This window comes from Eretmochelys imbricata, chromosome 12 (assembly GCF_965152235.1).
Source record: "Eretmochelys imbricata isolate rEreImb1 chromosome 12, rEreImb1.hap1, whole genome shotgun sequence".
In the NCBI taxonomy this organism is placed as follows: domain Eukaryota; kingdom Metazoa; phylum Chordata; order Testudines; family Cheloniidae; genus Eretmochelys; species Eretmochelys imbricata.
In genome coordinates this window covers 6,551,337-6,575,004 of record NC_135583.1, presented here as the reverse complement: position 1 = coordinate 6,575,004, position 23,668 = coordinate 6,551,337, and the positions used below count along the sequence as shown (strand labels likewise).

Genomic DNA, 23,668 nt, shown 5'->3' with positions numbered 1-23,668 from the left:
TCTCCAACCTTCCAGTGCTGGCTCTTTGAAGACAGAATCCATTTTCTGAGCATTTGCAAGCAAATCTGTTGATTGTTTGAGTTCACATTAATTTAAATGAGCCTTCTAAGAAATAAAATATGTAGTAAACCATGGGCAGTACCTAGGAGCCACAAGATGTGCAGGTTAGAGATTCTTTGGGGGTATCTGCTGTCCCCTGAACAGCTGCAGCCAATAAAAGAATGGTTAATTAAAAAAAACAAAAACCAAAACCCTTCACCCCTTTGGCCTTCCTAGTTGTCGTTCGGTTACAGCCAACAGCCACTCGTGGCCTCTTTGAGCCGGCGGAGGTAAAACTCAGGCTCTCCTGCTCTAAAAGCATAGGCCTTTACCGCTTCAGCTAAAGGTGAATCGCCAGTGAGATTTAGTAGTACGGGGGGTATGGCACAAGTACTGCCATTCTGATACCATCCAGGAGAGGGCAGCGGCACCGAAAGACTTGCCTGTTTACTACCAGCTGCTTAATCCTGATTCTGTTCTGGCATGGGAGAGCCGTATATTTTTAGCCAAGGAGACTGGGCTGTTAGCTCATCTGTGTCCCCTCGGGTTGTGCTCAGAGGCCAGGAGTCAGATTTTGGGCACTAGCGCTTGGAGGTTGGTGGTGTGAATTCCAGCGTTGGTGCTGTGGGGCGTGGATCCTTCTGCGTTGAGAGGCCAGCTCCAGGAGTGCACCCACCTCACAGGGTCCTACAGCCCGGGCTCCAGCCTGAGCCTGGAAGGCCACGCAGCAGTGAAACAGCCTGAGCCATTTGTTGCCCTCAGAGCGTGGAGTGTCACTACCCAGACAGATCTGAAGGTCTAGTCCGTTTTACAAGTTTTATTAAAGTTACAGTTAAAGTTGTGATGATAGAATTTGGATATGCATGGGTCAAGACCTGTGCACAAGTTACTCACGTCCTCCTGGATCGCGTCAGGGTCTGATGGGTCTCTCATGGTTTGATCATCAGTAAAGGGATGGTTCCTGCTGGAGTTTCCCATAGGGAGCTCAATTTGTCCCACTCTGGGCACCCTCTTTTTATAATGCGATTCTGACTATACCTCATTCACATGTATGCACATATTGCACCCCGCGGTGATGGCATGTGCTAGAAAAATATGATTACCGAGTATCTGGTAAGCAAAACATTGCTCTTACTGTTGATTTTTTGCAGTATCACCCACTGGGACCTCTTTTCCCATCATCTTGTGGCATAGGATCATTCTTTGGTCACTTACGTATGTCAAGCCTTCTCTTAAGCCTATGGCAGGGGCAGGCAAACTTTTTGGCCTGAGGGCCACATCGGGTTTCGGAAATTGTATGGAGGGGCAGTTAGGGGAGGCGGTGCCCCCGGCCCTTATCCGTCCCCACCTTGCTTCTCGGCCCCTGACACCCCCCTCCTCCCCAGGACTCCTGCCCCATCCCCCACCACCCCTGCTCCCTGTCCCCTGACCGCCCCTGGAATCCCTGCCCCTGACTGTCCCGCACCGCCCAATCCAACCCCCCCTCCTTCCTGACTGCTCCCCCTGGATCCCTGCCCCCATTCAACCCCCCCTGTTCCCCGCCCTCTGACTGCCCCGACCCCATCCACACCCCACCCCCTGACCACCACCCCAAACTCCCCTGCCCTCTATCCAACTCCCTGCCCCTGTTACTGCGCAGCACAGAGCACCGGTGGCTGGCGGTGCTATAGCCGTGCTGCCCAGAGTGTTGCCCGGCCGCCCAGAGCATTGCGCCCGTGTAGCGTAGTAAATTGCTCTCCCTAACGGCTACCAGTAGCACATTCCTACGCGGAGCAGTTTAATACACGACACCCGCAACGTGGCATGCTGAGGCTGTGGGGGAGGGGGAACAGCGGGGGAGGGGCCGAGGGCGAGCCTCCCGGGCCAAGTGCTCAGGGGCCAGGCAGGATGGTCCCACGGGCTGTAATTTGCCCACCTATGGCCTGGTATGGCTTACATAAAATCTTACAGGCCTTACGTTCAGCCCTACTTACTTAGATACCTAATGCATACTTAATCCTTCTGACTGCTGATCAGTCTCATACTTCTATAATCCAACAATTTAACACTAATTAGCATACAGTAATTATATATGATGTGATGTTGCACTCCATATGCTTTATAAAACTATGTTTATAAGTGTGAGTATGATGTAACGGGAATATGCTTTATGCAAAAAGTCTCTTGTAAGGTATCATTACAAATCTTATAATTTATTGTGTTCATTCTATTCGTATGAATGTATCATTCTTGTATCTAAAACTAGGAATATGAAGTATACCTCTGAGGTCCTATTGTAACTATGCAAACTGTGGGCCATTAATGATGATAATGATAAAGATAGAATCTTGATGGCTCCCATTGACCAGGACAATTGGTTGTAAATGGGTTATTTACCTGCAAGCCTTCCTGTATACGTGCGGACCAGCCCTGGAAGAATGGAGGGGGGGTCTCACAGGACATGTGAACATGTCACCTGATACTGGAATTCATCTTATACCTGGTGCTTTTCCATTTCGAAGGAGGGGTGGGAACCCAGAGAGACAAAAGATTCTTGCCTTGTGCCAAAAATATAAAGGGGGGGGTGGAACAGGACAAAGGGGGTCCCAGTCATGAGAGCCCCTGCTTTTCACCTATGATGCCTGCTGGAACCGACAAGGACTGTATCAGGGGAAAGGATTGGGCCCAGACTAGGAAGGAGTCTAGTCTGTGAAAGAAGTGTATTGGAACATCTCTGAGGGTGAGATTTACCTGTAATCAGTTTCTTAATGTGTTAGGCTTAGACTTGCGTGTTTTGTTTTATTTTATTTGGTAACTTACTTTGTTCTGTCTGTTAATACTTCAAACCACTTAAATCCTACTTTATATACTTAATAAAATCACTTTTGTTTATTAGTAAACCCAGAGTAAGTGATTAATACCTGGGGGAGCAAACAGCTGTGCATCTCTCTCTATCAGTGTTATAGAGGGCGGACAATTCAAGAGTTTACCCTGTATAAGCTTTATACAGAGTAAAATGGATTTATTTGGGGTTTGGATCCCATTGGGAACTGGGTGTCTGGATGCTGCAGGAAGGTAGCCTGCTGAGCAGTTTTTGGTTAAAGTCTGCAGCTTTGGGGGCGTGGACCAGACCTGGGTCTGTGTTTGCAGGTGGCTAGCGTGTCTGGCTCAACAAGGCGGGGTTCTGGAGTCCCAAGCTGGCAGGGAAAATGGGCTCAGAGGTAAATTCAGCAGGTCAGGTGACAGTCCCAAGGGGGTCTCTGCGACCGAACCCATCACATATGACATGACATGTTGGTCATTTATGGTGTGATGTTATGATTAACTAATAACCTAAAATCATTGGCTACAGCTGTAACGGGGTGGTGTTGTGATGAGGGGTGATGGCAGACAGCAGGGGAAGGTTTTCTGACTGTTGGGTCCAGTAGCAGTCGCAGACAGGGATTTTTGCTCTGTCAGAACTGATTTGCATGTCCCTGGCACGGTGCGTCACTCAGCAAAAATAAGCCATTTGAGCCGGGGCGGAGCACCTCCATCCATCCACCAGCTCCCCTTACCCTGGGGCAGTGCCCAGCGCCCCAGCCAGTTTAGATCGACAGTGGGGTTGTGGCCCTGGTTATACATCAGTAGCTGGCCAGCCGGACTGCACCTCTCTCCAGGCCCCACCGGGCAGTAGGGCACTATTGGTGGACTCTGGGGACTTTGCAGTGAGCCCCCTAGAGCGCTCTCCAGGGTTTGGAATGTCAGTACAGTGGGTGAACAGGGGGTTGGCATTCCAGAGCATGGCTTGTGGGCCCTGACGCCTTGAGAGCTGGGTGTGTCAGCAGGCCTGTATTTGGGCTGACGGCTAGCCTAGCAGGGGGAGTTGCAGGTCAGGATGGAGGAGCATGGGCAGGGCTGTGGGAGCCTGGTCTGGAACAGCATGTGGTGCTGCAGCTCCTGGCTGAGGTGTGTTAGCAGAGCTGTGCTTGCTTCTGTCCCTGAAAGACCGGCTGGTCTTCCCCTGAAAGCAGGTCAGTGTTTGCGGGGGCCCCTCTGCAGTGCACAGCAACGTGGGAATCGTTTTCAGAGGACTGACACGGCTCCTCTTCCCCGAACTGGCACAGCAGGGTCCTCTCTAACACATAGGCAGCCAAACATCAGCAAGGGAGATGCTGCTCCTCGTTTGTGCGTGACTGCAGGGCTGGGAGGGCCAGGCGTCTGCCTAGGGCAGCAAGAATCCTCACCCAGGCCCTGCAGCTACGTCAGCGGGAGGAGAATGTGCGATGGATTTTTATATGTAGAAGTTAGTCCAATAAAAGAGGTTCCCTCGCCCACCTGGTGTCTCCAATGGAGTTTTAGGCAGGAAAGACTAGGGATATTGATTTTCCCCCCCCCCCCCCGCCATGACTTTCCCAAGGAAATCCAGACTCCTTAATTATGTAACCCACTCTGATGCATCCCCTAATCCCATAGCATCCTGAATATTATTTATCAGGGTTTTCTTCACTCCATCAGTCTCCTTCTCCCACACTTCAGCTAGGAAGTGAAGGGGGAAGGCCAGGAGCTGAGCCGGGATCAGCACCACTGAGATGCTCAAAGCTGCCAGCTTGCAGTTTTCTCCTGGCTGAGTTACCTGGCGCTGACCTCGCTAAGATCACCCGCTTGCCAGTGCGTTGCAGAGGAGAGGAGGAGGTGGAGGAAAGGAGGGGAGCTGCTAGTGCAGCTCACTAGCCTTGTGCCACTGGAGACCAGGGATAAAAAACTCACTGGCGGCACATGTGCAAAGAGTTTGGAGATCTCGGGCTAATTCCCAGTGGGAGTCTCAGAGCCAGCACCCCCTTCAGGGAGCTCTCCAGACTGGAGTGCAGTGGGCTGTCGAAAATGAAAATGACAGATCCCAGGGAGTTCATTGACAACCTTTCCTCCCACTGTGACAGTCTGTAGCTTTACGTTCACCACTTATACAAAACTATGATCAATCTTGTACAAAGTATGTTTTGTGAGGTATCACTTGAAAACTTATAATTGGCTGATCATTATTGTCCTGGTACAATATGTGTGGCAAATTTGTATGCAAAGTTATAAAATTCTATTGTATGATTTTACTGAGACATGCTCCAACTTTAGAAAAGCAGGCATTGACCAGTTCCTCAGGGACAAAAGGCAAACTGGCACCTCAGCCAGGTGTCAATGCAATTGAATGGACTATCACCTGGTTAAGTGGCCATTCTTTGGCAGGAAGAAGGGGGGGAGTGAGAAATTTATGTTTTTGGCAGTGGAACAGCTGGGGGTTCCCATGTAAACAGACTGGCTGTCGCCTGAACCCTAGCTAGAGATGATTCTCAAAGAGAAGGAAAAGATATACAAATGAGGAACAGAGGCCCCAGATCACCTCTCTTCCCTCATCTCTATTCATGGCATCAACAATGGTTGAAAGACAAAGGAAGCATCATTGAACTGGGGAAGAGGTCCTGTCTAAAAGATGCAGCCAGACTGCTGTGAGCATGTGGTAAGGAAAAACTTTTTGCTTCAAGTTCAGGTAGCTTGTTAAGTTAGGTAGTAGTTTGCGTTGACCTTTTATTTCTTTGCAACCAATTCTGACTTTTATGCCAGCCTCATTACTTGTAATCACTTAAAATGTGTCTCTCTGTAGTTAATCAACTTGTGTTGTTTTATCTGCACCCAGTGTGTGTTTGGATTGAAGTGTATGGGAAAACTCCATTTGAGATACCAGAGTCTGTGCATATCACTTTCTGTTAACAAAATGAGGGACTTTCTGTGAGCTTGTATTGTCCAAAGGAAAGAGCTGGGCAATCCAAGATGCACACTCCTGGGGACAAGTCTGGGACTGAGAATTTGCTGGTGTCTCTGTAATATAATTCAGGAGTGGCTGGCTAGAAGCACTCGTGTAATTCAGCTAGGAGTGATTTTGCACACTGGCAGCTGTGTGTGAACAGACCTGGAGTGGTTGTTCTCACAGCGAAGCAGTGTGAAAGGCACCCCGGGTTGGAGAACCAACGGGACACAGCTGTTCAGCAGTACAGATTGTATTCCGGGTAATGTCACATCCACCCACTGTGGCGTTGAGTCATGGGCTTGCCCTCTGACTCCCTGGCCAAAGCAGCCCCCTTGTTGAGCTAAGCAATCCTAGCCCTGCAGTCAAGAGGGGAAGCCCAGCAGAGAATGAACTGGGCAAGGAGCAGGGTCTGATGCTGACAGATGCTGAGCACTGAGGGATGAGGAGTGGAGGTGCCAGTGAGCCATCCAGGTATGCAAAGGCCCCTTCTTAAGGATCCTAGATTTTGTGGCCTCTTTTCCAGGTTGACCCTTTCACTGGTTCCTTCTTTTGGTGATCTACCCCCCCTGCCATCCCCACTCCTGCAAATACTTGAATCCACTGGATTTTAACAGCTCCGCCCTCCTGATGTTTCAGCAGGTTGAACCAGTCCCTCTAGAGCAGTGGTCCTTAAGCAAGGGTACGCAGAGGTCTTCCAGGGGGCACATTAGCTCATCTAGACATTTGCCTAGTTTTACAACACTAGCAAAGTCAGTGCAAACTAAAATTTCTTATAATGAATTGTTTATACTGCTCTCTATACGACACACTGAAATGTAAGTACAATAGTTATATTCCAGTTGATTTATTTTGTAATTTATAGGGTAACAATGCGAAAGTCCGCCATCTTTCAGTATTAGTGGGCTGTGACCCTTTTGTATTTCTATGTCTGATTTTGTAAGCAAGTAGTTTTTAAGTGAGGTGAAACTTGGGGGTACTCAAGACCAATCAGACTGCGGCAAGGGGTACAGTCTGGAAAGGTTGAGAGCCACTGCTCTCAGAACGGGTACCACTCTGCACTATCACAGCAAACAGAGTGAGGCCTATTAAAAATGCACCGTGTACTAGAGAAGCCGTGTACCTGTGTCCCTTCCTGTGTGGGGTTGTGCGTGAGCACATTTTTCATGTCTCTGTGGGCATGTGTCTGTTTGCATGTAGGCATGCTCATGCCCTTGTGGAGCTGCATCTCTCTGGGCGTTCTGATGCATGCATGCATGTTAATATACTTCCTGTTATGTGGGTCTGTGTGCATGCATGCTTGTGCATGCATGCTTGTGCATGTTTCCGTCTCTGTGTTTGTGTGTGCATGCAAGTCAGCACATGTCCTTTTGTGTGTGTCTCTCTCTCTGTCAGGGCAAGGAAGATGGAGGGCGTAGTGATGATCTGCAGTGGTTTGTTTTTTTCTTAAACGGGTATTTTGAGCCAATTGGAGCATGCATAATTTTATCAGCAGCCAATTGCTAAGCTCCTGGGCTCCATTTCAACAACTGCCTGCAATAAAAAAAGAAGGAACAATTCCTAAGCCAGAGCTGGTGGAGGGAGAATGGGGCAATGGGAGGGGCTAATAAAGGGGATGGAGCTGGTTTATAAATCAAAGCCGAGAGGTTGACTTCATACCCAGGCTGTCAGCTCTCCGCACTCGTGACAGTGGCCCACCTCCTGGGTCCCTGTCCTCAGTGCTACCTTCTCTCCCCTGAGGAATCTGCACCGGACGAGCTCCTCACGATGCCAGAGTGCTGGGACGGGGTAGGTACAGCCCCCACCTCTCCCCAGTGTCAGGTAGGGATTTCCCAGGCAGCAACACCCATGATCCACACAGGGTCTTTGCACCAGCCAGGGCTGCCTTTCACAAGCCAGCGCAGGCACCAGGGCAAAGAAATCTCACCCTGCTTTCTAACTTGTGCATTTCCCCGTTTCCCCCCCACCCCTGAATCGCAAGCAGGGGTGCCCAGTCCCCAGCATTATCCTTGAGGCTTCGTCCCCACTAGGCTCGGGAGCTGCAGAGAACCGCCTTGGTCCTTGCAGCCCTGAGGGAAGGAAAATGAATTCAGGAGCTTTCTCGGGCAAGAGAGATGAGGTGTAGGGAAGCATGCCTGGAGTCCCGGGGCCATCCCTGCATGTGTCCTTCCCAGCTGTGATGCCTGTGTCCTGAGAGGTCTGCGGGCTGGCTGGGGGGCGATGGGGGGCATTGCATGGCTTGTTGCATGTATCAGCAGCCATCAAAGCCAAGCACATTCTGCAGTCTGCAGGGACTGCAGTAGCAAATGACAACAACAGGCACTGCTGGGGGGGGTGAGCACTACAGCGGGTGTAGTGGATAACCTTGTGCAGGCTGTAACATCGAGGCAAGATGCGCAGGGCTGGGCTTGACGAGCCCCGCTGCAGCGTGATGGATCGTCCCCGTGAGCAGCAAACGTACGTGGCGACCCATGATGACACCCAGGGCCTGGATGGTGCTCCCCATATCGCCCACCCAGGCTCAGTGTCCTCCCTTTGCTGCGACCTTGGCCCAATGGCATCTGAGCACCTAAGTTGGGCTAATTTGTGATGAGCTAGGGTCTCCCCCCCTCCGCCCCCTTTCCATGTAGGGAAGCAGGGTGCAAAGGGGCCCTTCTGCTCAGCCCAGGGGGAAGCAGGGGGACCTACGGCTTTGGGCTCAGGGACGCAGCGGTGTTGCTAGGCAGGGTGGAGCGTGTGGGAAGCTGCAGGGGGACGCTGGGGAAGGGGCAGGGAAGTTCTGGGCTATTGACCCTGCGCTGGAAGGAGCCGGGCCGGGGTAGAAAGGTGTGGTGCTGGGGCACCGCGTGGCTGGAGAGGAAGGTGCAGCAGCAGCAGCTTTGGGTAGCTTCCTATTTCCGACCCATAAGGTGGGGGATAAGTGCTACTAGCACAGCATATGTGCTAGCTGTTAGTCATTAGCCAGGGATAGCAGGGCATGGGGGGGGCTGGTAGGTAGGTCTCAGAGCTGAGTGTCAGGACACCTGGGTTCTAGTCCTTGCTCTGCCCTGTTCTGTGACCTTGGACAAGTCCCGTCTCTGCTTTGTGCCTCAGTTTCCCTGTCTGTAAAAGGGGGCTCATGATCCTCCTGTGAGAACAGTGGCTGAGAAGTGGAATATAATTGCCAAGCGGAAGTAGGGACGGTCATGGGGATGATAGGTACTTGCCTCCCGGAGGGGTCATGAGGCCTCGTTAGAGAGCTTAGGACAAATTACGCTTGGACAGAAACAAGCGGGTGGTCAGGATGGGGTGTGCAGGGGAGACTCATGACCTGGAGGCTCAGCACCATCCTCTGGCCCCATTGAGACCTTGAGCAGCTGGCTGGAGCTCATCAGCCTCCTTTGGAGGATGGGCCAACCTTGGAGCAGGGAGGGTGATTCCTGAGCATCTCGGTCTCTGTGGCTGATGGCTGGGATTCCCCTTTTCCTCCCTTCCCGAGCCATGGTCTGTCTGTCTGTATCGGAGATGCACATGGCTGTGCGTGTCATGCCGAATTCCCTTCTGCCTCTGCCCCTTTGGGAAGAGACGCATTCTGCCTTGGCACGGGGAGGGAAAGACCGCTGTGACCCTTGCCCCAGAGCCAGGAGGAGCAGGCAAAGCCAACGTGCCTGGATGGGAAGGGGGATGTACTGGCTGAGACAGAAAGCACAGCAGTTTAGTTAAGGTGACAGCAGAGAGCTTTCCTAGCCAGACAGACACTGGGTCCAGGTCAACCGTGAGTTATCCTTGCGCAGCATCAGTGAGTTTGCATGGATACCAGGGAAGACAGGATCAGGTCCCTTACATAAAAGCAAAAGCCACACCTGGCCAGCCTCACCACAGGGTGTATTTCTATTAAAGCCAGCAAAGTGACACCAGCCAGGAGTCTAGATTAGGAGCCAAAGGGCCTTTAACTCACTGGGAGGGGACTCTTCAGAAATGCACAGCTCTAAAAAATGGACAAAAGCAAGACGCAGTCTCTAACCTGAGTCCGTCCTTGGGAACACAGGCAGGGGATGACATCACTAAGAGCCGGTCAGAGAGCTGAAACTGCATCCTGCATCCCAAAGCCACCTTTTGCTTTTTTCCTTTGTTGCAACTGGAATTTTGTCAGGAACAGCTGAAGAGGGAGTGTTGGTTTGGGGTTAGAGCAGAGACCTGGGAGTCAGGATTTCTGGATTCTGTTTCCATTCCTGCCACTGAACTATTGGGACACCTTGGACAAATCACTTAACTGCTGTGTACCTCAGTTCCCCTAGAGAGAATGATTCTTTCTTACCTAACAGGAGCAGGGGAAGCTGTGAAGTGTAGCTATTAGAGCATCTAAAGTCCTTGGAGATCCTTGCCAAAAGGCTCGGAAGAAAAGCACAGGGTCACTGTGAAGTGTGTTGGAGAAATGCAGACTCTCCAGCCAAAGCTATGCACAAAGCTGAGAGGTCAAGCAGAGAGCACACTAGCAATCCAGGCCAGGGGACATGTAAGCTGCATGTGAAAAACACCTGGCATGCTTGAGCAAGGAGGGGATTGGCTTGCACATGTGTCTGCGTGCATGGCCCTGGCTTGCGCGTACAGATCAGGTGTTTTGCAGGTGGGAGTGCACTTTTGCACACGTGCTCTCAAAACAGTGTAAGGTACCGGGGCCAAGAGGGGGATGCGGGACGGGTGTTCTCAATGTCCCAAACAAAGTTTGGTGGCACCTTGAGGTCCAAGTCTGATAGGGCCCCATTGTTCTGGGTGCCGTACATGTACTCCAACTGCTCCTCTTCGTCCTCCTCCTAGCTAAGGTCTGGGTCAGAGGAGCAATTCTGGGTAAGGGGTCCGTGCCCTCTCCCAATCCCCATTCACTAACACTGAGCAAAGCCCAGAAGCTCATCTCCAGAAAGGCAGTCTGACCCGTAAGTCATGCACAGCGGCACTGGTGTGTGACGCTACACACTCACTGGGGTGCTGAGACTCCCATGTGGCAAGCCAAGGGTGATGCTTAGTCCTGATGCCCAAGCATCCTGCCCTGTCCTGTTCCCACTAAGCCCCGGTGACAAAATTTCCATTAACATTCCCGTCTCCTAGTTTTTATGTATTTAACTGATTGGAATTAAAGCAAACCCTTCCATAAACCAAATGTGATGTGTCTATGGCTCTGCTCGTGAGAGGCTGGACAGGCACCCTGGGGACAGCATCAGGCCTGCAGGTTTTTGTTGGGGGGGATTTTTGCAAGCACACTACTATAAGCATACCGCTGCTGCTTTAAACCAGTGGGCCTGGGTCTCGGGGCATCGTTTTCCATCCTTGCACATATGACCCACCCTGTTGCAGCTGCTGTTTTGGAAACCCTCATTTCTCATAAGCTTTTAAGAGCCTGGGCCTGGTGGAGCTTTTCTACCCTTTCACATAACCAAGGGAACTTGGCCACTTTGGGCAGAGTGAATCCAAAATGGCAGCCATGAGAGGGAGGGAAGGTATGGAGGGGAGACATCCAGCAAGCCCTGGCCCGTGTGCTTTTAAAGGAATGGCAATGATGTGATGTATATTAGATCACTGATTTGGGAGATACTTTTATGACTCCCTTGTGAGGCAAAATATACATATTAGGGGGAGATACCCAAGGACAAAGAAATACCATGGGCCCAATTTTCCTCTGGTCTGGTGCCTAGTTTTTGAAATACTGAGCACCCACCACTCCTGTCAAAGTCAACGGGTGCTGCAGTATTATGGCAATGCCAGAAGTCTAAGTCAGGACTGAGGCCTCATGGTGCTAGGTGCTGTACAAACACACAGTCCCCCGCTCTGTTGACAAAGAAAAGGAGCAAAACCCCTCCACCACAGAGCTTCGTGACAGAGGGGCAGACAGACCTGTAGCACCGGGCATGGGGTGGAAGCAAGGATCAGAGAAAGAGAGGTTGTGGAATGATTAGTTGAACCTCCTCCCCTTGTACCCAATGCCCCTCACCCCGGCTGAGTGACTCGACCAATGCCGGGAAGCCAACAGAAGCTGACTCATGCCTGATTCTTGTAAACTGTTCCTCTCTGAGCCACAAAGGGCAGGTCTGAGCAGCATGGCCATGCTTGAGGTAGCAATGAAAGGCCGGCTCCATCAAGAAGGCTCCCCAAGGCCATCCCAGAGCCCAGGCCTGCATTCCCTGGAATGTGGCCAACTATTAGCACATGGCCAGGTGCACTGTGCAGTCGATATCGTCTGCATGGTGAGACACAACGTTGCTGGGATCACGGGCAGGTGCCCAGAGGTGGACTCCAGCTGGGGATGTAACACCCTGGGCTACGGCGTCCGATATGCCCTTCCCCCTCACTGCCGGCAGTGAGAATGTACGGGGGGCTAATTAAGAATGGAAGGGGGAGCCCTGAAGTCTGGGGACTTCTGGTCGATCTGTCTGTCTTAGGGGCTTATACTGCTGCCCATCGGCACGGTGCTGTAAAATCAACAGCAGCAGCGAAGTCCCGAGTGGACTTTAGATTTCAGATCAACCCACTGGAACTGGAAAGTCCAGATCCAGATTTGGGCTGAGATTTCGAACCCCCCGACCCTGGGTGTGGTGTGGGTGTTGGGTTGGGTCCCCTCTTTAATCCTATTATATGTGAGTGCTCGGTGCTATGGGGCGTTCCTGCCCCAAGGTGTTTACCAATCTGATGCAGACACCGGAGCTGTGCAAGGGGATGGGTTCTTAGCAATGGGGTGATTGTTCTGACTTAACACCATTTTCCCCTACAAAAAGGAGAGACTTCATGGAGAAGATCCGGTTCCCCGGGAAGATGGGTCTGACGGTAGCAGAATAGCTCTGATACAGCGGATGGAGGTTTGGCCGGAGATGTCCTTGCTTTCTGCTGCGTGGACAAAGCTCCATGACGCACCCTCACTCACCCCTCGGCTTGTGGGCATCTATGATGCGCTTTACTGGGGACTAAACTAAAGAAGCAAACACCGTAGATCAAAATCCCGGGGCTGGTTGCCTCCCTCCTGTTTGTTCCAGCGCATTGCAGGGCTCTGAGCTCCCGCTCCCTTTTGGTGCATGCTGCAATACTGCCAAGCCACCATTAATCCCTGCCCCAAATCAATACTCCGCCAGGGGTGGGAGTCGAGAAAGCAAACCCATCAGAGCAGGCAGCTGGAACGTGGCTCATAAGAGGGCGAGTGGGAGCTGGCAAGCAGAGCCGATTGGGTCTGTGCCCTGGATCTGACTGAGCTGGGAACTGGAATGAATGCTGAGCAGGGAGGCCAGGCAGCTTAGGGGCTGGAGAAGGAGAACAGAGCGGCTTTCCCCTCGCTGCTGTGGTCCTGGGACGGACAAGGGCCAGCTTTGTTCAAAGGGGGCAGGATTCAGCCATTTCAGCAGCCGTACAGCGGAGCTGGGAGGCAGAGCAGCAGATGGTGCAGGATGAAAAGCTCAGGGTGTCGTCTGGTTTGTAAACCATTCAAGTGACTCTTTGTCTGACAAGGGCTGCCCTTCCTCCCCCTCCACAGCAAGACAGATTAGGGTCAAGGGCTCTTTCTGAGGGAGAACCTGGAATTAGAGCATCTCTAGCTCCTGCTGATTGCGATTGAGCGGGGCCAGGGCTCACTGCGTCTTTTAGCATCGTGCCTTATTGGGATTTAGCTTCCCGTTTTAACCCCACGGTCCCTGTTGTGCTATTCCAGTCCCCTCATCCCACCCACCCACATCCATGCTGGGAATGATTCTTTCTTTCTAGCAGGCTCCATTGTCTCCAGTAAGAATGATTTTCTCTAACACTAAAGTTCTTGCTGATTCTGGCTGCAGATCCTGTTTGCTAATTGCCCTAGTTTTCGTTAAAAGGGAACACTGATGTCCTGAGCCCGGCATCCTGCTCTGGAATCTGGCAACTTTCCAGTCCTCCCCCCAGGCGCTCTGGGAAAACCCCTGCCACGGCCAGTTTGCAGCCCCGGCACATGCTGTCTTGAGGTTGTTTCCAGCCATGTGCCTGTGACCCCAAAACCCCGAGAGGCTTGGCACAGCTGCCCTGAATCTGTCCTCCTGCCAATGCTGCTGCCTCTCTGGTTATAGCACTGGGTACGGATGGGGGGATCGGGAGCTGGAGGAAGGTGCTGAAAGACTGCCTGTTCCAGCCAATAACAACAGAGGCTGTCTGCGATTGACTGCTTACATTATCCTCCTCCTCCAGTAGGCAGGAGTGGTGTGTTCTGATTGGCTGGCAAGGAGATCACGGTGCGGGTGTGATTGGCAATTTTTAAGGGCAAGGGAAGTGGCAGCCCTGACAAGCTTAATGCCAGCCCAGAGGGACCACCTCTAGGCAGGAGCATAAGCCAACCTGTACCAAATGAGGAGAAGTGTTCCCTGGGGGCAGGTGGGCCCGTAACTGCCTGCTGTGGGGATGCTTGTGCCTTCCTCAGGAGCAGCTGGCTGTGGCCGCTGCTGGAGATGCGGGGGCTGGAGTGGGTGGAGCTGAGCAGGGCTGTGGCCCGGTCTGGCAATCTGCATGTGAAAGGGCATTTCAGATGCCATAGCCCATTCTGTTGAGACAGGCAGCATCCCAGGCGTCATGGGGGTCTGTGAGGTGGACACCTAACCTGAGATTCTCCAGCTCATTCCACAGCAAACGCCTGCGTGATCGTGATGGCTGACTTAGGCCTGGTTTGAACCAGTGACCTAGGGATGAAGGGCCCTGTAATTGCCCTCTCTCTCTCTCTCCTAACCCTGTGCTCATCATCACTATAGTATCTGAGCAGCTCATCTCCTGGTGTTGGTTCCTCTCTTCGGAGGCCTCCATGTCTGCCATGACCCTAGGATCCTCCTCACCCTGCATCGTGACCTCCCACTGGAATTAGGAAACTCTCAACCTCTGGCGTGAGATGTGTGGGAGCAGGAAACGGGGCCTGGTCAGCACCGTGGGACTCCCTCGTGGTGGAAATGAGAATGATCACGAACCATAGCATCTTCCTAGTGCAACGGCCCAGCCTTCCCCCGGGAACAGAAACATCCTATCCATGGGGCAGGAAAGGCGTGACTGTGACATTACCCAGGGTTGGGAGGCACCTCACCACCACCTGCCCTGAGCACAAGGAAGTCATGTCTGTGCCTGCTCTGGGTCAGCTCCCTGACACCAGCAGCCTCTGGCAGCACGCGTGCTGCTTTGCAGGTCTCTCTGTCTCTGCGCAGGTGGCAAAAGGCGCACATCAGCCCCTGCCTCATTTGCGTGTTCCCTGTATAGTCCAGCCCCTTATCCACTGGACACTCACAGACTTACCAGGCCTGCTCTTCCCAAAGGAACACATCTCAGGGCCAGCACTTCGCGTAACCCTACAGCACTGAGATGTAGCGAAAACAAGAATAAATTTATCGTCAAAGCACAGAGATTCAAGTGAGAGTGAGTAAGAACGTTGGGAACAAGTGGTTACGTACAGAACAAAATCATAACACACTTTCTAGAGCCTAAACTTAACTAACCTGTTCTCCCCTGTCTGTTTATCGACCCAATGTTCTCTTCAGCGTTCTCAACCATGCCTGGTTGAGACTCCTCTTTCATGAAGTAAAACCCGCTGCCCGTTTACTTGCTAGGCGAAGGAGGACAGAGTGTCGTCTTTGTTCCCCAGATACACTAGAGCAAACCTTGGATGTTTACCTCAGGGAAAGCCCTCTCCCCCACCCCCCTCCCTACTCCCTGCAGGGTTTACTTTTAATTTTCTCTCTTTGAAATTCTTACAATCCTTACGGGCAGTTCAGACAGGTGAGAGGAGACCCGTTGTGAAACATACAATACTTAATTTATAGTCAAGAGCCAGCTAGATAAATATTTCTTGTCTGAAAGAGAGCCTACCTTTCACTTTTGCTGGTGACCGGTCCCCAGACACACTCTAAGAATACAATTTTCAGTATACATACATAACTCCTCACACAGCCTCTGTACGTACGTTTCACGACAATGTTGGTGACCAGTGTGACATCGGCTTTCATTTGAGACCTGACTTGACGTTCGTTGGTGAACTATAATGTACATACCCGACCCAAGAGATCCCAAACTGTGACCCAACCTCTCTGCACCTCCTTTGTGCTGCTTGCCAGTTGGCATTAAGACGTTCCTGGGTCACATCAGACCCTTTGGGGTCTTTAACTTGTAAGGCACTTGGATATCATGCTGATGAGTCAGCTATAATTGCCTGGACAGTCATCCCATTATTGTCAGTAAAAACCACGCTGAGTTCAGTCCCTGTGATCTTCCCAGATCTCTTGTATCTGCTGTCAAGCTAGTGAATTGGTGCGAAATTTGCTTGTCTGCAATTTGGTGTGTGTCTCAGCATTGCTGTGATGAACCTCCCTTCACCAGATTCTCTGCTGATGTAAATTGACATCGCTCCTTTGAAGTCAATGGATCTATGGTGATTTCCACTGTCTGAGGATTTGGGCCCTGTTTCTCTGCAACTGTTGAGCTGCTAATTCAAGAAGCTTAATGGGACAGGACATTATTTCCCTGTGTACCCACTTCGGATCTTCCCGTTTCATTAGGGCTTCTGGTAAATGCTAGAACTGCAGCATAGAGATCAACATTGGTGTCCCAAGGCTGCCTTGTCATGCCTTTAACTCTCTGATGGTTTAGGAAGGAGGGGGAAATTTCTTAGGTGATTAATTTTTATGAAGCTGCCGCTACTCTCTGGAGTGTCAAGAAATCTGTGCTAATAAGAGCCTAATGAAGTTGACATTTACAGGAAGGATTGTGCATTTTATGGGTGCCAGGAGCTGTCACTGACTCTCTGTGTGACCGTGGGCAAGTCACTGTCTCTTGTTGAGCCTCAGTTTCCCCATCTGTAAAGAGATCCTGATGATTGCCTCATTGAGGAGTTGTAAAGCTTAATTCACAAATGGGGGAAAGGCACCCTGTGCAGAGGGGGTTTAAGTAGGGATTTAGTGGGATTTAAATGGTTCAGGTGGTTTTGTGCCAGCCTTCACCATGGGGCGAACATCACCCTAATGTTTCTCAGGGGCTTTGACATCCTTGGATGGAATAGACCCTAGAAGGGCAAAAGATTATTTTTGGGTAGCCTCCTTCATACATATTATGGGCCTGCTGCTATTTAAGTCAATGAGAATGACTGGTCCCTGTATCCTGATGGCTTCATATAGTTAAATAATAGAGGAGTGGGTGAAATGCAGTGATTTGTGTGGAATTGCCGTGTGCATGTGTGTGTGTAATTAAAGGTGGAAAATTCAAATCTGATGAAAGGAAATCCTTTTTCACACAACACACAATTAGCATATGGAACTCACTGCCACTGGATGTCATTGAGGCCGAGAATTTAGCAAGATTCCAAAAAGGGATTGAACAGTTGTTTAGATAACTAGAATAGCCAGAGTTATCAGAGTTAATGATGATACACATGTTGGAAGGGATTAAACCTTGTTCTTCTGAGCTTCATTCAATTATTAGAGACCAATGTGGGGGGCAGATAATCCCACATCTCTTTGTTCTTGCGCTTTCCTCTGAAGTATCGGGTTCTGTCCGCGGTCAGAGACAGAACACTAGGCTAGATACCTTCAGGTCTGCTCCAGTCTGGCAATTCATAGGCTCCTAATCTTTGGGGCATACTTCTGGGGCTGGAAGACAGCAGGACAGCCCTGTCTAATCTGCTCTAGATCCACATCTGGCCTTTTAAAAATGCAAAATGGCAAGACAAATCTGGGTTGCTGTAATCCAGAGTCTCCTGCCAATACCTGCCAGTGGGGGATATCTGGCATGGTTTTGGATACTTTTGTCTGTCCCATTGCTCACCCCGGTTGGGTATTTGTGCAAGTAAATGACCATGTGTGTTTCCAGTTGGTGATTTGGGTGTGAGTCATGTATGCAGATGAGGTTGTGGATTTGGGATGCGGCTGTTAAAAATCCATCGCCCCTTTTCTATCTTTGGGAAGGATGTGGGGGATATTTGTGTCGATCGGATCCAATGCCATGAAAATGGTTGCTGTGTTTATGGGCATTTATGGGAGTCAGTTTGGGGAACGTCTGTAGGAGGGAAGGGTCGACAGGAGCGTGCATCTGCATGTGAGGGTACACCTGTTTTGAGCTGTAGCTCACCAAAGCTTATGCTTAAATAAATTGGTTAGTTTCTAAGGTGCCACAAGTCCTCCTGTTCTGTTTGGCAGAGTGGACGCTAGAAGTGTGTAAAGGCATGGGTGTGTCCGTGCGTGAGAGTGAACGTGTGTGCTGCATGTGTGAACAGGCTTGAGTGCATGGCAGCGTACACACGTGTGATGATGTCAGTGACAGGGGTGCATCTGTTGCAGGCAGAGTGTGTCTCTAGCGATTGCTGTCACTGGTTACTTCCATCCCAGCACGATGCATGGCCAGGCTTGCATGGCTCTGCGAGTGAGAGAGCTGAGGAGGGCAGAAGTTGCCTGGTAGAACTTTGTTATTGGTCACCTTTTTCGGTAATAGGGTGACCCCAGGGAGGGGCGACATGTAACCCTGTCTTTTCTCTCTCTCTTCCAGGAGCATGATATCGAGACCCCATATGGGCTGCTGCATGTGGTCATTCGAGGGTCCCCAAAGGGAAATCGCCCGGCTATCCTGACCTACCATGATGTTGGACTCAACCGTAAGTGCAACCCTTCCATCCTGGCCACAAGCTGCTAACCGTGTAGGGGAGAAGGGGGCGTGATCCCATTGTCAGTCTGGTCAGTGTTATCCCCAAGGAGTCCAATGTTTCATGGCTGCAGTCATCAACTGGCTGCCTTTGGGGTTTGGCATCAGGAATAACTAGCAGAGGTTGCCAATGCAACCTGCTGAGAGTGAGCAAACTGCTGCAGCTCCGAGGGTAGTGATGGCTGGGATGTAATGTTCTCGCCTTTTGGGTTTCAGATCCCATTTCTAGGCAGGCTCAGGATATCTGTGGAACTCACTGCTGCAGCATGTGATTGAAGCTGAATAAGATTTACCAGAGATTTAAGAAGCTGCAATGGGGCCTAGTAGCATGGGTTCTTAGAGCTGGGGTAAAATTACAAGAGGTATTACTCTTTGTGTGCATGGTGCAAACTGATCACCAGTAGGGGGCAGGAAGTTCTCCCTCTCCCCTCCATGGCTATGTATGACGCACGGCAGGTTATGCTGCTTGAAGGTTTTCCACCTTCCTCTAAGGAGCCCATGTTGGCCACTGACAGAGGATGCGGGACAAGATGCAGCCTTGGTCTGCCCCAGTATTGGAATGTCTGTGCCTCTATCTCCCGACACTGCAGAAGTGCCGGGGGTCACTGTGCTCCTGGAGACGGGCATGTCTACCTCGTGAATTACACCTTCTCCCAACCCTCCAGGATGATGCCAGGGAGCCCTGAGCTGCTGGGTGGTTGAACTGAGCCACCTCGGCTGTAAGGCGCCAAGTAGGGGCTGAACGCCTGTGACCTCGTTAACGTCCTCTCTGATGCCTCAAACTGGCAGGGCCGTGCCATCCTAGGCAGCTGCATTTGCGCTCCATCCTGAGCTAAGCCCACTCAGGGGTCTGAGTGCGGGCGTGGTGGAGAGAGCTGGCAGGAGGTCGGTTTTCTGAGCACAGCCCCAGCGGAGAGCAGCGAGGTTCTGTGGAAGCGGAAAGTGAGGGGGATTAGAAGCAAGCCCGGAGGCAGGCTGCCAGCCACAAAAGAAGGGCAGAAGAAAATAAACCTAGTCCAGGAGAGACTGGAGATTATATTTGAGAGGCTCCTGGCCCGTTGCTGCCGGAGTTGGGGTTGATGGCTCTGTGGATCTGAGACAGCCACTGCTCCCTGATCTCAGAGCAAACCCAGATGAACTGGAGCCAGGGACTTTATTAGCCAGTGATGATGGGTGATGGCCCAGAGCAGCAGTCACCACGGGTGGCCCAATTGGCTTCCAACTTAAGTCCTCCAGAAATTCTGCACCTGGGGTGAAATCCTAGCACCAGGGAAGTCAAGGGGAGTTTTGTCATTGACTTCACTGGGCCCAGGATTTCACCTCTGCAATCAAGCTGCAGTCTATACTCTTGGCTGCAGAGGCAGGGAGTGCTGTCTAGTGGTGACAGCAGGGGTCCGAGGATCAGCACAGATGGGTTCTGTGACTGACACTGGGACAGAACTGTGTGTTGTGGTTAGAGGATTGGGACTGGGAGTCAGGACTTCTGCGTCAGTTCTGCCACTGACTCTGTGTGCACAGGGAAAGGCCCATTTAACTCTATGAGTTTTCCCACCTGAAGTTAAGATTATTGTTCCCATTTTTGTCTCACAAGGGTGGTGTTATTTTTACTTCAATGTTTGAGAAGAAATTATTTGCACTTTCATTCTAGATCATTTTATGACCCCAAAATTTCTTTTATTTGAAATGGTCTCCCCCCGCCCCCTTCAAAATTGAAGTTTCTCACATTTCCAAATTTCACATATTTGGATGAGAAAAACTGATTTTAGAGGCAGTGACACTGTGACTTTTGAAAAACCTTTAACTATTTGCCTTAAAACGGAATCAACAATTTGAGAGTGAAAATTCTTTTTATTTATTTGTAGCAAAACCCCACCTTTCCCAGGCGCTTTGTGAAATTTGAGATAGTTTTGTAAAATCTGTTTTTTTACACAAGTCTACTTTTGAGGATTTCAGATTTTGTTGCAAATATTTTGTACAGCCCTCAACCCTGGCCCTGCCTGCCATGCAAGGGTGAATTCTATTGAATAACACTGAGTTCCTGTTAAAAAAACTGAACAGAGGAATTTTTAAGGGCCAAGACAGTAGTTGTGAGTCCAAGTGAATGTTAGTAAAGCACATTGGATGAAAGGGAAAGCATGTATATTAGTTATTTTCTATCTGTTTAGGTGTTTATATGGCCCTCAGCCCTGTAATAGCTGAGCACCTCTCAATCCTGAATGGATTTTATCCTCACAACACTCCTGTGAGGTAGGGAAGGGCTTTTATCTGCAATTTGCAGAGCAGGGACCAAGTCACAGTGATATTGCCTAGGGGCTAAAGCACTGGAATGGGAGTTGGGAGACCTGGGTTGTGTTCCCAATTTTGCCACTGGCCTGCTGGGTGACTTTAGGCAAGTCACTTTTCCCTGTGTGTGCCTCACTTTCCCCATCTGTGAAATGGACATAATGAGACTGACCTCCTTTGTAAAATGCTTTGAGATCTATAGATGAAAAGTGCCATATCAGAGCAAGCTATGATGATGAAGTGATTTGCTTAAGGTGACACAAAGGGTACATTTACACTGCAAAAATAACCCTTGGCAGTGAGTCTGAGCCCAGATCAACTGACTCGCACTCACGCTACAGGGCTAAAAATAGCAGCATAGACATTCCCACTGGGGCTGGAGCCTGGGCTCTGAGACACACCTCTTTCGTTCAGCACCTGAGCGGGAACGTCTACACTGCTATTTTTAGCTCCATAGTGTGAGTCTCAGGACCCGAGTTAGGTGATCTGGGTTGTGAGACTTGCTGCCATGGGGAGGTCTGCAGCATAGACGTAGCCAAAGAGTCTGGCTGAGACATGATCTTTTGAGTCCCAATCCAGTCCCCTACCCACCAACCTGTCCTTCCTATCCCATTACCTTTTCCTGGTGAATTGATTATTATTATTGATTATTTTTGATTACACCAAGATGGAAGTGAGCTGTAGCTCACGAAAGCTTATGCTCAAATAAATTGGTTAGTCTCTAAGGTGCCACAAGTCCTCCTTTTCTTTTTGCAAGATGGAATTGTCTCCAGTACACAGTTCTTGATGCAGAATTGTATTAACGCAATTCCCCATACTGGAGTGTGTGTGAAATCCAAGTTCCATTGACTACAATGGGGCCAGCATCATGTCTGTAGGGCTACCAAGCTGTATCCACTGACAGTGTGAATGGCTGTAGTGTGATTGGCAGCTGTGATTAACCAATCAGATTACACAGATTTGCATAAGCACCATACAGTGTTTTCTCAAACTGTGAATATACAAATCTGTCTACTCTGATTGGCTAACATCATCCCAGCACGCAGGATAGCTCCTGTCATTACTTCCAAGCTGGCGACAGGGATTTTCTCCTCCCACACTGACATCCATGGGAGCTTTGCCAGTGAGGTCAGAGGCTGCAGGATTAGCCCCTCAGGCCTGTCCCTTAGCTTCGCTGCAGTCCCTACAGCCTACCACAGCTCTTGTCCCTACAACAGCGGCTGTTTTTTACCTTCTGAGAGAATCCAAGCCCCTCCCATCCAATTCCATTGTGAAACAAAGTAGCAACAGCAAAGGGTTGCATCCATTCTGGGGAGGGTCAGCCTTGCTGAGTATAATAATGACAGGTTTCAGAGTAACAGCCGTGTTAGTCTGTATTCGCAGAAAGAAAAGGAGTACTTGTGGCACCTTAGAGACTAACGAATTTATTTGAGCATGAGCTTTCGTGAGCTACAGCTCACTTCATCAGATGCATACCGTGGAAACTGCAGCAGACTCTATATATACACAGAGAATATGAAACAATACCTCCTCCCACCCCACTGTCCTGCTGGTAATAGCTTATCTAAAAGCCATTTCCAGCACAAATCCAGGTTTTCTCACCCTCCACCCCCCCACACAAATTCACTCTCCTGCTGGTGATAGCCCATCCAAAGTGACAACTCTTTACACAATGTGCATGATAATGAAGTTAGGCCATTTCCTGCACAAATCCAGGTTCTCTCACTCCCTCACCCCCCTCCAAAAACCCACCCCCATACACACACAAACTCACTCTCCTGCTGGTAATAGCTCATCCAAACTGGCCACTCTCCAAGTTTAAATCCAAGTTAAACCAGAACATCGGGGGGGGGGGTAGGAAAAAACAAGAGGAAATAGGCTACCTTGCATAATGACTTAGCCACTCCCAGTCCACCAATGTGATTTATGCCATCATGTGCCAGCAATGCCCCTCTGCCATGTACATTGGTCAAACTGGACAGTCTCTACGTAAAAGAATAAATGGACACAAATCAGATGTCAAGAATTATAACATTCATAAACCAGTCGGAGAACACTTCAATCTCTCTGGTCACGCAATCACAGACATGAAGGTCGCTATCTTAAAACAAAAAAACTTCAAATCCAGACTCCAGCGAGAAACTGCTGAATTGGAATTCATTTGCAAATTGGATACTATTAATTTAGGCTTAAATAGAGACTGGGAGTGGCTAAGTCATTATGCAAGGTAGCCTATTTCCTCTTGTTTTTTCCTACCCCCCCCCCCCCCGATGTTCTGGTTTAACTTGGATTTAAACTTGGAGAGTGGCCAGTTTGGATGAGCTATTACCAGCAGGAGAGTGAGTTTGTGTGTGTATGGGGGTGGGTTTTTGGAGGGGGGTGAGGGAGTGAGAGAACCTGGATTTGTGCAGGAAATGGCCTAACTTCATTATCATGCACATTGTGTAAAGAGTTGTCACTTTGGATGGGCTATCACCAGCAGGAGAGTGAATTTGTGTGGGGGGGTGGAGGGTGAGAAAACCTGGATTTGTGCTGGAAATGGCTTTTAGATAAGCTATTACCAGCAGGACAGTGGGGTGGGAGGAGGTATTGTTTCATATTCTCTGTGTATATATAGAGTCTGCTGCAGTTTCCACGGTATGCATCTGATGAAGTGAGCTGTAGCTCACGAAAGCTCATGCTCAAATAAATTCGTTAGTCTCTAAGGTGCCACAAGTACTCCTTTTCTTTCTGAGTATAATAATGACTCCGCAATAATCCTAGCTGGGTAGGGAGCCCTGAGGATTTCAAAGTAGGGTTGGGTGATTAATAGATTTTCAGTTCTCTGGCACTTTCGAAAAATGAGAAGGGGGGGGGAGATTTTGTTGTGGGTTGAAGCGAAAACAAACTTTTTTGAAATGCATGCCGAATCAGAAAGTTCAAAGCCTTTTGTTCAGGAGCAGAGAGTTTCGA

At 50.2% G+C, this 23,668-nt stretch overlaps 1 protein-coding gene across 5 annotated transcripts in view; it reads left to right on the top strand.

The window, feature by feature from the left end:
* The window catches only part of NDRG4 (NDRG family member 4), a 65,307-nt gene that overhangs the window by 18,166 nt on the left and 23,473 nt on the right, over nt 1-23,668 (top strand). For 2 of the 5 annotated variants that reach the window (XM_077831249.1, XM_077831248.1), the window contains exons 4-6: nt 8,187-8,222; nt 10,781-10,810; nt 18,281-18,386. In XM_077831249.1, the coding sequence (XP_077687375.1) occupies nt 8,187-8,222; nt 10,781-10,810; nt 18,281-18,386 (172 nt within the window). Of the gene's footprint in view, nt 1-8,186; nt 8,223-10,780; nt 10,811-12,540; nt 12,622-18,280; nt 18,387-23,668 lie in introns of all 5 variants that reach the window. The other 3 variants (XM_077831252.1, XM_077831251.1, XM_077831247.1) reach the window with 2 other exon arrangements.